This window comes from Salmo salar, chromosome 04 (assembly GCF_965601325.2).
Source record: "Salmo salar chromosome 04, fSalSal1, whole genome shotgun sequence".
Taxonomy (NCBI): Eukaryota; Metazoa; Chordata; class Actinopteri; order Salmoniformes; family Salmonidae; genus Salmo; species Salmo salar.
The window spans coordinates 91,621,067-91,632,252 of NC_138294.1; the positions used below are offsets into that span (position 1 = coordinate 91,621,067).

General features: G+C 43.7%; 1 protein-coding gene across 1 annotated transcript in view; it reads right to left on the reverse strand.

The window, feature by feature from the left end:
* LOC106604009 (ubiquitin-like protein 3) overlaps window positions 1–10,755 on the reverse strand; it is a 44,307-nt gene extending 33,552 nt beyond the window's left edge. The window contains exon 1 of the mRNA XM_014198338.3: window positions 10,129–10,755. Coding sequence (XP_014053813.1) covers window positions 10,129–10,167 — 39 coding nt within the window. The 5' untranslated portion in view covers window positions 10,168–10,755. The remainder of the gene's footprint in view (window positions 1–10,128) is intronic.
* Window positions 10,756–11,186: the final 431 nt, after the last annotated feature.

Genomic DNA, 11,186 nt, shown 5'->3' on the forward strand with positions numbered 1-11,186 from the left:
CCAAGGCCTCTTATGAACGAAGGCCTCTCTCTTATGAACCAAGGTCTCTCTCTTATGAACCAAGGCCTCTTATGAAACAAGGCCTCTCTCTTATGAACCAAGGCCTCTTATGAACCAAGGCCCTCTCTTATGAACCAAGGCCTCTCTCTTATGAACCAAGGCCTCTCTCTTATGAACCAAGGCCTCTTATGAACCAAGGCCTCTCTCTTATGAACCAAGGCCTCTTATGAACGAAGGCCTCTCTCTTATGAACCAAGGCCTCTCTCTTATGAACCAAGGCCTCTCTCTTATGAACCAAGGCCTCTTATGAACCAAGGCCTCTCTCTAATGAACCAAGGCCTCTCTCTTATGAACCAAGGTCTCTTATGAACCAAGGCCTCTCTCTTATGAACCAAGGCATCTCTCTAATGAACCAAGGCCTCTCTCTTATAAACCAAGGCCTCTTATGAACCAAGGCCTCTCTCTTATGAACCAAGGTCTCTCTCTTATGAACCAAGGTCTCTCTCTTATGAACCAAGGTCTCTCTCTTATGAACCAAGGTCTCTCTCTTATGAACCAAGGCCTCTCTCTTATGAACCAAGGCCCCTGCCGGCCTCTCTCTTATGAACCAAGGCCTCTCTCTTATGAACCAAGGCCCTCTTATGAACCAAGGCCCGCCGGCTCTCTCTTATGAACCAAGGCCCTCTCTTATGAACCAAGGCCTGCCGGCTCTCTCTATGAACCAAGGACTCTCTCTTATGAACCAAGGTCTCTTATGAACCAAGGCCTCTTATGTCATCAGGTTAGGTTGTATGTAACACATATTTACAGACAGACAGACAGACAGACAGACAGACAGGACAGGGAGACAGACAGGACAGAGAGACAGACAGGATCTGAGGGCAGACAGGACAGAGAGAAAGACAAGATCTGAGGTTAGACAGGGCAGAGAGACAGACAGGCTCTGAGTGGTGACAGGCTCTGAGTGGAGACAGGGAACAGAGACAGACAGGATCTGAGGGTAGACAGGGCAGAGAGACAGACAGGCTCTGAGTGGTGACAGGGAACAGAGACAGACAGGTTAGAGAGCCAGACAGGGCAGGGAGACAGACGGGCAGGGAGACAGACGGGCAGGGAGACAGACATGAGCTGAGGGCAGACAGGGAACAGAGACAGACAGGTTAGAGAGCCAGACAGGGCAGGGAGACAGACGGGCAGGGAGACAGACGGGCAGGGAGACAGACATGAGCTGAGGGCAGACGGGGAATAGAGACAGACGGGGCAGGGAGACAGCCGGAGCAGGGAGACAGACGGGCAGGGAGACAGACATGAGCTGAGGGCAGACGGGGAATAGAGACAGACGGGGCAGGGAGACAGCCGGGGCAGGGAGACAGACGGGCAGGGAGACAGACAGGGACAGACAGGGAACATAGAGGTCAGCACAGTCAAACACAGGTGACTCATTACTAGCTAGCTTACTGTCATTTTGCCATTGTGTTGAAACTGCACACACACACACACACACACACACACACACACACACACACACACACACAATCAGAGAACGTGGCTTATGTAGATAAATCCTTGCTGAGGGCATTGTCTCTAATAGTGTGTCTCTCTCATCAATGGACTGCTGTTATGTGAGCAAGTTGTGAGTGTGCATGCTCGATGCAGTTATCATCGTTTTTTTGGTGTGTGTGTGTGTGTGTGTGTGTGTGTGTGTGTGTGTGTGTGTGTGTTCAACCTGTTGCATAAATCCTAGACACTGTGCATGTGAAGGTCAAACCTACTCAGAAATACTATTGTTACAGTCTGTCCGTCCGTCCTTCTGCTTGCCTGCCTGCCTGCCTGCCTGCCTGCCTGCCTGCCTGCCTGTCTGTCTGTCTGTCTGTCTGTCTGTCTGTCTGTCTGTCTGTCTGTCTGTCTGTCTGTCTGTCTGTCTGCCTGTCTTAACAACTATTTAACTTGCAGTGAAAGCGTACGGGCCATTCTCTCTTGGACCACACTTCTTATTTATAGTGCATTTCCAATGGTGATTTACCAGCAAGTCTGACTTTAGTGTTTCTACGTCCACGACCAGCTCCTGGGACTCTCTGGGCCATGGCCTCAGTGAACCTCCTCTGACTTGGGACCAAGGCAATGTTGCTGGGGCTTTTTCAGCTGCATTTACATAACAATGGCTAACCGTGAACTTTGGTTTACACCTTCGACGGTAAACACATTCTCACATAACAGATTTTTTTTGTTTGATTATTCAGAGTTTGTTGATTCTGCTCTTCACAAGTCCTCACTGTCAGGCTATCAGTGGAAACACCATGTCCCTGGTATTACATTACGTTAAACAAGGGTGTAGTGCAACAACTGGTGTTACAGTCCAAGAGCAGCATACCTTCTTCTGAAAGGGTGTGGAGCAGTGGTATGACTTCTCTATGTGCATTGTTAATGACTTGCATATACAGAGAGCAGTGGTATGACTTCTCTATGTACATTGTTAATGACTTGCATATACAGAGAGCAGTGGTATGACTTCTCTATGTATATTGTTAATGAGTTGCATATACAGAGCAGTGGTATGACTTCTCTATGTGCATTGTTAATGACTTGCATATACAGAGAGCAGTGGTATGACTTCTCTATGTACATTGTTAATGAGCTGCATATACAGAGAGCAGTGGTATGACTTCTCTATGTGCATTGTTAATGAGCTGCATATACAGAGCAGTGGTATGACTTCTCTATGTGCATTGTTAATGAGTTGCATATACAGAGCAGTGGTATGACTTCTCTATGTGCATTGTTAATGAGTTGCCTATACAGAGAGCAGTGGTATGACTTCTCTATGTGCATTGTTAATGAGTTGCCTATACAGAGAGCAGTGGTATGACTTCTCTATGTGCATTGTTAATGACTTGCATATACAGAGCAGTGGTATGACTTCTCTATGTGCATTGTTAATGAGTTGCCTATACAGAGAGCAGTGGTATGACTTCTCTATGTACATTGTTAATGACTTGCATATACAGAGCAGTGGTATGACTTCTCTATGTGCATTGTTAATGAATTGCCTATACAGAGAGCAGTGGTATGACTTCTCTATGTGCATTGTTAATGACTTGCATATACAGAGCAGTGGTATGACTTCTCTATGTGCATTGTTAACAGTACTATCAACAAAACAAGTCCTACAGGCCCTGGTTTTATAACACCTGGACTACTGCCAAGTAATTTGGCCCAGAACAGAACAGCACGGCTAACCCTTAAATGTACACAGAGAGCTAATATCAATAACATGCATGTGAATCTCTCCTGGTTCAAAGTAGAGGAGAGATTGACCTCATCACTACTTTTCTTTGTGAAAGGTATTGACATGTTGAAAGCACCGAGCTGTCTGTTTAAATGACCAGCACACAGCTCAGACACCCATGCATACCCCACAAGACATGCCACCAGGGGTCTCGTCACAGTCCCCAAGTTCAGAACAGACTCTGGGAAACACACAGTACTACACAGAGCCATGATTACAAGGAAATCTATTCCACAACAAGTAACTCAAGCGAGCACTAAAATCAGATTTATAAAACAGATAAAACTATACCTTATGGAATGCGGACTCTGAAGAGACACACACTGGCACACACACACACCGGCACCACACACACACGCATACACACACACACACACACACACACACACACACACACACACACACACACACACACACACGCATACACACACTAAAACGCATTCTACACACACATACATATTGTAATATTGTGGTATTATACAAGTTGTATTGTAGATATGTAGTGGTGTAATAATATAACAGGTGGTATAATGTACTGGTTTATTATATACTTGTTTGTGATGTAATTACCTGGTGCGGCAGGTAGCCTAGTGGTTAGAGCGTTGGGCCAGTAACAGAAAGGTTGCTGGATCGAATCCCCGAGCTGACAAGGTAAGAATCTGTCATTCTGCCCCTGAACAAGGCAGTTAACCCACTGTTCCCCAGTAGGCTGCCATTGTAAATAAGAATTTGTTCTTAACTAACTTGCCTAGTTAAATAAAGGTTAAAAAAGTTACCTTAATCTTGTTTGGATCCCAGGAAGAGTAGCTGCTGCCATGGTAGCAGCTAATGGGTATCCTTAATAAATACAAAAACATGTGATAATAATACCACAGAACAGATTAACCTAAAGGACATTTACTCTCACGGGTGGCCAAAAATAACTATCTGAATGCCACAACCCTAGTAAGCCACACCTCCAATCTTCTGCACTGACCCGCTGCGTCATATCGCAATAACCCAGCACCCTGCATCAATAAAACACGTTTTTTAAAGAAAACAACCCAACCTAAGTGACCCCAATGACTGCAACCCAGCAGCAGGGTCAACCAAACAACCCAGCAGCAGGGTCAACCAAACAACCCAGCAGCAGGGTCAACCAAACAACCCAGCAGCAGGGTCAACCAAACAACCCAGCAGCAGGGTCAACCAAACAACCCAGCAACAGGGTCAACCAAACAACCCAGCAACAGGGTCAACCAAACAACCCAGTTGCGAGGAGAGAGAGTGAGAGAAGCGAGGTTGCAGATGAGACTGAAAGAATAAGGGCAGAAGCAAAGAAGAGAGGAAGAGAGATGGAGATACTGTAGGAGGAAGAGAGATGGAGATACTGTAGGAGGAAAAGAGGAAGAGAGATGGAGATACTGCAGGAGGAAGAGAGATGGAGATACTGTAGGATGAAAAGAGGAAGAGAGATGGAGATACTGTAGGAGGAAGAGAGATGGAGATACTGCAGGAGGAAGAGAGATGGAGATACTGTAGGAGGAAGAGAGATGGAGATACTGTAGGAGAAAGAGAGATGGGGATACTGTAGGAGGAAGAGAGATGGAGATACTGCAGGAGGAATAGAGGAAGAGAGATGGAGATACTGTAGGAGGAAGAGAGATGGAGATACTGCAGGAGGAAGAGAGATGGAGATACTGTAGGAGGAAGACTTCATCACACTGGCTATCTTTCTCTCCCCTCTTCTCTCTTTCCATTCTAAGAGCAGTTAGTCTATTGCCCCGCAGTCAAAGCCTGTGTGTGTGTGTGTGTGTGTGTGTGTGTGTGTGTGTGTGTGTGTGTGTGTGTGTGTGTGTGTGTGTGTGTGTGTGTGTGTGTGTGTGTGTGTGTGTGTGTGTGTGTGTGTCCTGTTTTGTGATACTAATACATTTTCATTCCATGCATAAATGATGAGCTGGATGAAAAGCCCTCAGTCATTCTGGTCCAAGGCTGAGGAAGTGTTTGCAAGCACACACACCCCCACACCCCCACACCCCCACTCCCCCCCCCCCCCCCCCTCCCCCCACACACACACACACCCACTCCCCCCCCCCCTCCCCCCACACACACACACCCCCACTCCCCCCCCCCCCCCCCCCACACACACACACACACACGGGTGCAGGAACGTATACACATTATGCACGCTCTTACACTCACCCTGAGAAATAGCCCCAGTCTGCTTGAGGCACACACACACACACACACACACACACACACACACACACACACACACACACACACACACACACAACCAGGCACACACACACAGAACCAGGCACACAGAACCAGGCACACAGAACCAGGCACACACACATACTCACTCACACAGACAGACACACACACACACACACATACACTTATTAATGCCAGACAGAGGAGAGTTCTGTAGACTTCTCCATGTGATGAAAACAAATGTGTGCAAGACTGTACCCTCTCTACATCTCCTTCTCTGTATACATCCCTCTCTCCTTCTCTGTATACATCCCTCTCCCCTTCTCTGTATACATCCCTCTCTCCTTCTCTGAATACATCCCTCTCTCATTCTCTGAATACATCCCTCTCTCCTCTGAATACATCCCTCTCTCCTTCTCTGAATACATCCCTCTCTCTCTCTCTCTCTCTCTGAATACATCCCTCTCCCCTTCTCTGTATACATCCCTCTCTCCTTCTCTGAATACATCCCTCTCTCCTTCTCTGTATACATCCCTCTCTCTCTCTGAATACATCCCTCTCTCCTTCTCTGTATACATCCCTCTCTCCTTCTCTGTATACATCCCTCTCTCATTCTCTGTATTCATCCCTCTCTCCTTCTCTGTATACATCCCTCTCTCATTCTCTGAATACATCCCTCTTTTCTCCTCTGTATACATCCCTCTCTCCTTCTCTGAATACATCCCTCTCTCCTTCTCTGAATACATCCCTCTCTCCTTCTCTGTATACATCCCTCTCTCTCTCTCTCTCTCTGAATACATCCCTCTCTCCTTCTCTGTATACATCCCTCTCTCTCTCTCTCTCTCTGAATACATCCCTCTCTCCTTCTCTGTAAACATCCCTCTCTCCTTCTCTGAATACATCCCTCTCTCATTCTCTGTATTCATCCCTCTCTCCTTCTCTGTATACATCCCTCTCTCATTCTCTGAATACATCCCTCTTTTCTCCTCTGTATACATCCCTCTCTCCTTCTCTGAATACATCCCTCTCTCCTTCTCTGAATACATCCCTCTCTCCTTCTCTGTATACATCCCTCTCTCTCTCTCTCTCTGAATACATCCCTCTCTCCTTCTCTGTATACATCCCTCTCTCTCTCTCTCTCTCTGAATACATCCCTCTCTCCTTCTCTGTAAACATCCCTCTCTCCTTCTCTGAATACATCCCTCTCTCCTTCTCTGTATACATCCCTCTCTCTCTCTCTCTCTCTCTGAATACATCCCTCTCTCTCTCTCTCTCCTCTGAATACATCCCTCTCTTCTCCTTCTCTGAATACATCCCTCTCTCCTTCTCTGAATACATCCCTCTCTTCTCCTTCTGTGAATACATCCCTCTCTCTCCTTCTCTGTCTCTGTCTCTCTCTACATCTCTCTCCTTCCCTGAATACATCCCTCTCTCCTTCTCTGAATACATCCCTCTCTCTCCTTCTCTGTATACATCTCTCTCTCTCTCCCTCTCCCTCCGTCTGTCTGTGTCAGCTGTAGCGGTGGTGTAAACGTGCTCAGCTCTGTCTCGTTCTCTCTCTCTAACAGGACAGAGCTGTCGGGTGGAAACTGTTCCCAGCTGAAAGGTTTTCTTTATTGAACCAGTCTGCTGCACTTCCTCTGTCTTTAACCCACACCTCACCAATCCCTCTCTGTTTCTGTTTATTTCTCCCTCCCTCTTTCCATTAAACTACAGTCCTGTAGGCTTTGAAAGAACACAAATCCGCTCAACCCCCCCCTCTTTCTCTCTCTCTGTAACACATTGTACGCCAATCTCTCTCACGCTCTGAATCTCTCATTCTTAAAAAAAAACTTTAAAAAAACTTTAAAACCACTTAGTCTCTTCGTCCTTTTTCTGAAGTTATTAGCCAGAGTTATTAACCAGTTATTAGCCAGTTATTAGCCAGTTATTAACCAGTTATTAACCAGTTATTAACCAGTTATTAACCAGAGTTATTAGCCAGTTATTAGCCAGAGTTATTAACCAGTTATTAGCCAGTTATTAACCAGTTATTAACCAGTTATTAACCAGAGTTATTAGCCAGTTATTAGCCAGAGTTATTAACCAGTTATTAGCCAGAGTTATTAACCAGTTATTAACCAGTTATTAGCCAGAGTTATTAGCCAGTTATTAGCCAGTTATTAACCAGTTATTAGCCAGAGTTATTAACCAGTTATTAACCAGTTATTAGCCAGCGTTATTAGCCAGAGTTATTAGCCAGAGTTATTAGCCAGAGCTATTAACCAGAGTTATTAACCAGTTATTAGCCAGAGTTATTAACCAGAGTTATTAACCAGAGTTATTAACCAGAGTTATTAGCCAGAGTTATTAACCAGAGTTATTAACCAGTTATTAGCCAGAGTTATTAGCCAGAGTTATTAACCAGTTATTAACCAGAGTTATTAACCAGAGTTATTAACCAGAGTTATTAACCAGAGTTATCAGCCAGAGTTATTAACCAGAGTTATTAGCCAGTTATTAGCCAGAGTTATTAACCAGAGTTATTAACCAGAGTTACTAGCCAGAGTTATTAACCAGTTATTAGCCAGAGTTATTTGTCAGAGTTATTAGTCAGAATATATGAGTCATATTATAGTGAATTATAAGTGAAATAATCTGTCTGTAAACAATTGTTGGAAAAATGACTTGTGTCATGTACAAAGTAGATGTTCTAACCGACTTGCCAAAACTATAGTTTGATAACAAGAAATTTGTGGAGTGGTTGGAAAACGAGTTTTAATGACTCCAACCTAAGTGGATGTAAACTTCCGTCTTCAACTGTATATATATTGGGATATTTTATATATATTTATCTATACTTTAACTCTTCAAATATATACTGGGACATCTTATATATATATATACTGGGACATCTTATATCTATATATATATATATATATATATATATATATATCCCGGATATAGAGAACATTACGTGATGATCTGCTTCGTATATCCATCCATAGCCCACACAACAGATGAGGTGTGTGTGTGTGTGTGTGTGTGTGTGTGTGTGTGTGTGTGTGTGTGTGTGTGTGTGTGTGTCAAACCAACACACCGCCAGACAGACAGACAGACACAGTCAGACACACACACACACACACACAGACAAGAGGATGACCATTGGCGTTCGGATGATGATGTTTTGGCATTCATACAGTAGATAAGCAGCGAGCAGCGAGGCCGTGCGTGCCTGGGGAATGTGAGGGCGCACCACGCCACGTCATGATGTTATGGCATTCATACAGTAGATAAGCAGCGAGGATGTGCATGCCTGGAGAAGGTGAGGGCGCACCACGCAACTTCACACAGACAGCGCGAAATGTCAACAGTATCTAGCTACAGCCGCTCAATCTGTCCTTCTCATTCCTTTCCCCTACTTTAATACCAAATATCGTTTAATCATTAACCTCGTATTAAATGGAAAATAAATTATAGCCATCTGAATAGCCAAAATAACGTATTATTTCCTAGATGAATGTGGTTGTTCAATTTTTCTGTATTGATGCAGTGCGATCACACCAATAGATGTTGTAAAAGAGCTCAATGGAAGCAGACCAGGACACCGGATTGGAGCAGATTGAACAACTAATCTGCTTTAACTAAGTGGATATTCTTCAAAAATCCGTCATGATTGACGTATTGTAACTGGCCCACAATGTCTGGATATGTTTGGCTGTTTTAGGTGCATAACATTTATTCGTTATTTTTTTTTAAATCAGGTTTAGAAGTGACTGCTAAATGCTAACTCCTGTTCGTATAAACTGGTAGCATTGCTAGCATACAGAAATCGGTATTGGTGGTGGTGGTAGTCAAAAGTCGTTTTTAACTGCAATGCAGATGATTGGTGACGATGACATGAACATGTATTGGGGTTGACATCCATACAAGCGTTTATACTCCGATTTCTACTTCAACATTGTGTGAAATTACACCTTTAAACAATAGTCTAAATGTTGAGTAATTTCGATGTGGGGCAATGAGGAGATTCGGGCTCTTTCCCCCCTCCCTCCACTCCACGCGTTTCCATTGTTTGGGTCGAGTTGCATTGACCTCTTTTTACCGCATCTATCACACACACTGGTTAAATCAACGTTGTTTCAACGGTGAATAAACGTTGAAGTGACGTCTGTGCCCAGTGGGAAGACAATCATGAATCACAGACCAATTCGCAATATGTGTTTATTTTTATTTTTTACGTTGGAGGGCAAAGTGGTATGCATCGAACGGTTTACATTTTCTACTGAAACATTCATTGGCACATTCTCAAAGGGTTTTATTAACATGGGAAACATATTTTAACGACCCTGGGTTTATAAGCGCGGATATCGACTCTGAAGCTTTAGTATATATTTTGCGGTACAGTCGAAAGCGCGCTGGACTTCGGGCCAGAAGGACGTGGGTTCGAGACCCGCTCCCTGCCTGTTTCATTACAATATGTTTACATTTCCAAAGTAAGTTAAATTAGATCATAAACTAAAGTTAAATAAACAATCCAAATGAAATGTAAACATTACACTAACAAAAGTTTCAGAGGAATAGAGACATTTAAAATCATATTATGACGCTATGTTTTTATAACGATGTGCCAATAGTTAAAATAAATAAATAAATAAATCTCTCACCATGTCCGCGGGGGTAGAGCCTGTCATCTTGGAATCCATCCACAGTAGCGCTTCACGGAAGGAAATAAATACTATTTCGTTGTCTTTTAAACGTAGTAGACTGTAAATTATGAGTCTACGACAATCAGTTAAACGTCCAAAAACACCTAGTTACTAAATTCCGTTGGTATCACAACTCTCCGTTCAGAGGCAGGAAAGAAATGTTGAAATGTGTTATTCTATTTCACATTTATTCTGTGTGTATTTTTTTCTTCCCCCGTTAAAAGGCAGGTTTCTCAAAACAGACTGGATGTGGTTATAGATTTGATCGGAGGGCCCCCATTGACCCCAAATATGTAAAAAGATCTGCCTTTATAAAAGGTCCCTACGCCATTGGAAAACCAAAATATATCGCGCTGTAACAAGAGGAAATACCGATCTCGCTGTAAAAATCGGAACGACTCTAATGTTTCAAATTTTAAAAAAAACGAAAACCCTCCGCCGTCCTAAACGTTCCGTGGCTTTAAAAAAAATAATCTCTCGGTCATACTCCGAAAAGCAGAGTTAAACCATCGTTTTTTTAGTCACAGACTTTGTTCCTGACTCTCTTCTGCCAATCTGTCATCCTGACTCAGAAGAACATGGCGGCAGTACTGTGAAAAAAGGTGGTAGGAGAGGAGGGTGGGGAGAGTGGGAGTTTCTTTTCACACGAGTGAACACACACAAACACACACTCCGGGAGGGGGGGGGGGGGGTCGAGTAAAGTGACCCTAGACACAAATCAAGGTGACCAATCTATAAAAAGTCTGAAGATATTTACATCAAACCAAATTGTATTTGTCACATGCGCCAAATAAAACAAGTGTAGACCTTACAGTGAAATGCTTACTTACAAACCCTTAACCAATAATGCAGTTCAAGAAACAGAGTTAAGAAAATATTTACTAAATAAACTAAAGTCTATCTAAAAGTAACACAAGAAAATTACATAACAATAAAGAGGAGATATACAGGGGGTACCAGTACCGAGTCAATGTGGAGGCTATATACAGGGGGTACCGGTACAGAGTCAATGTGGA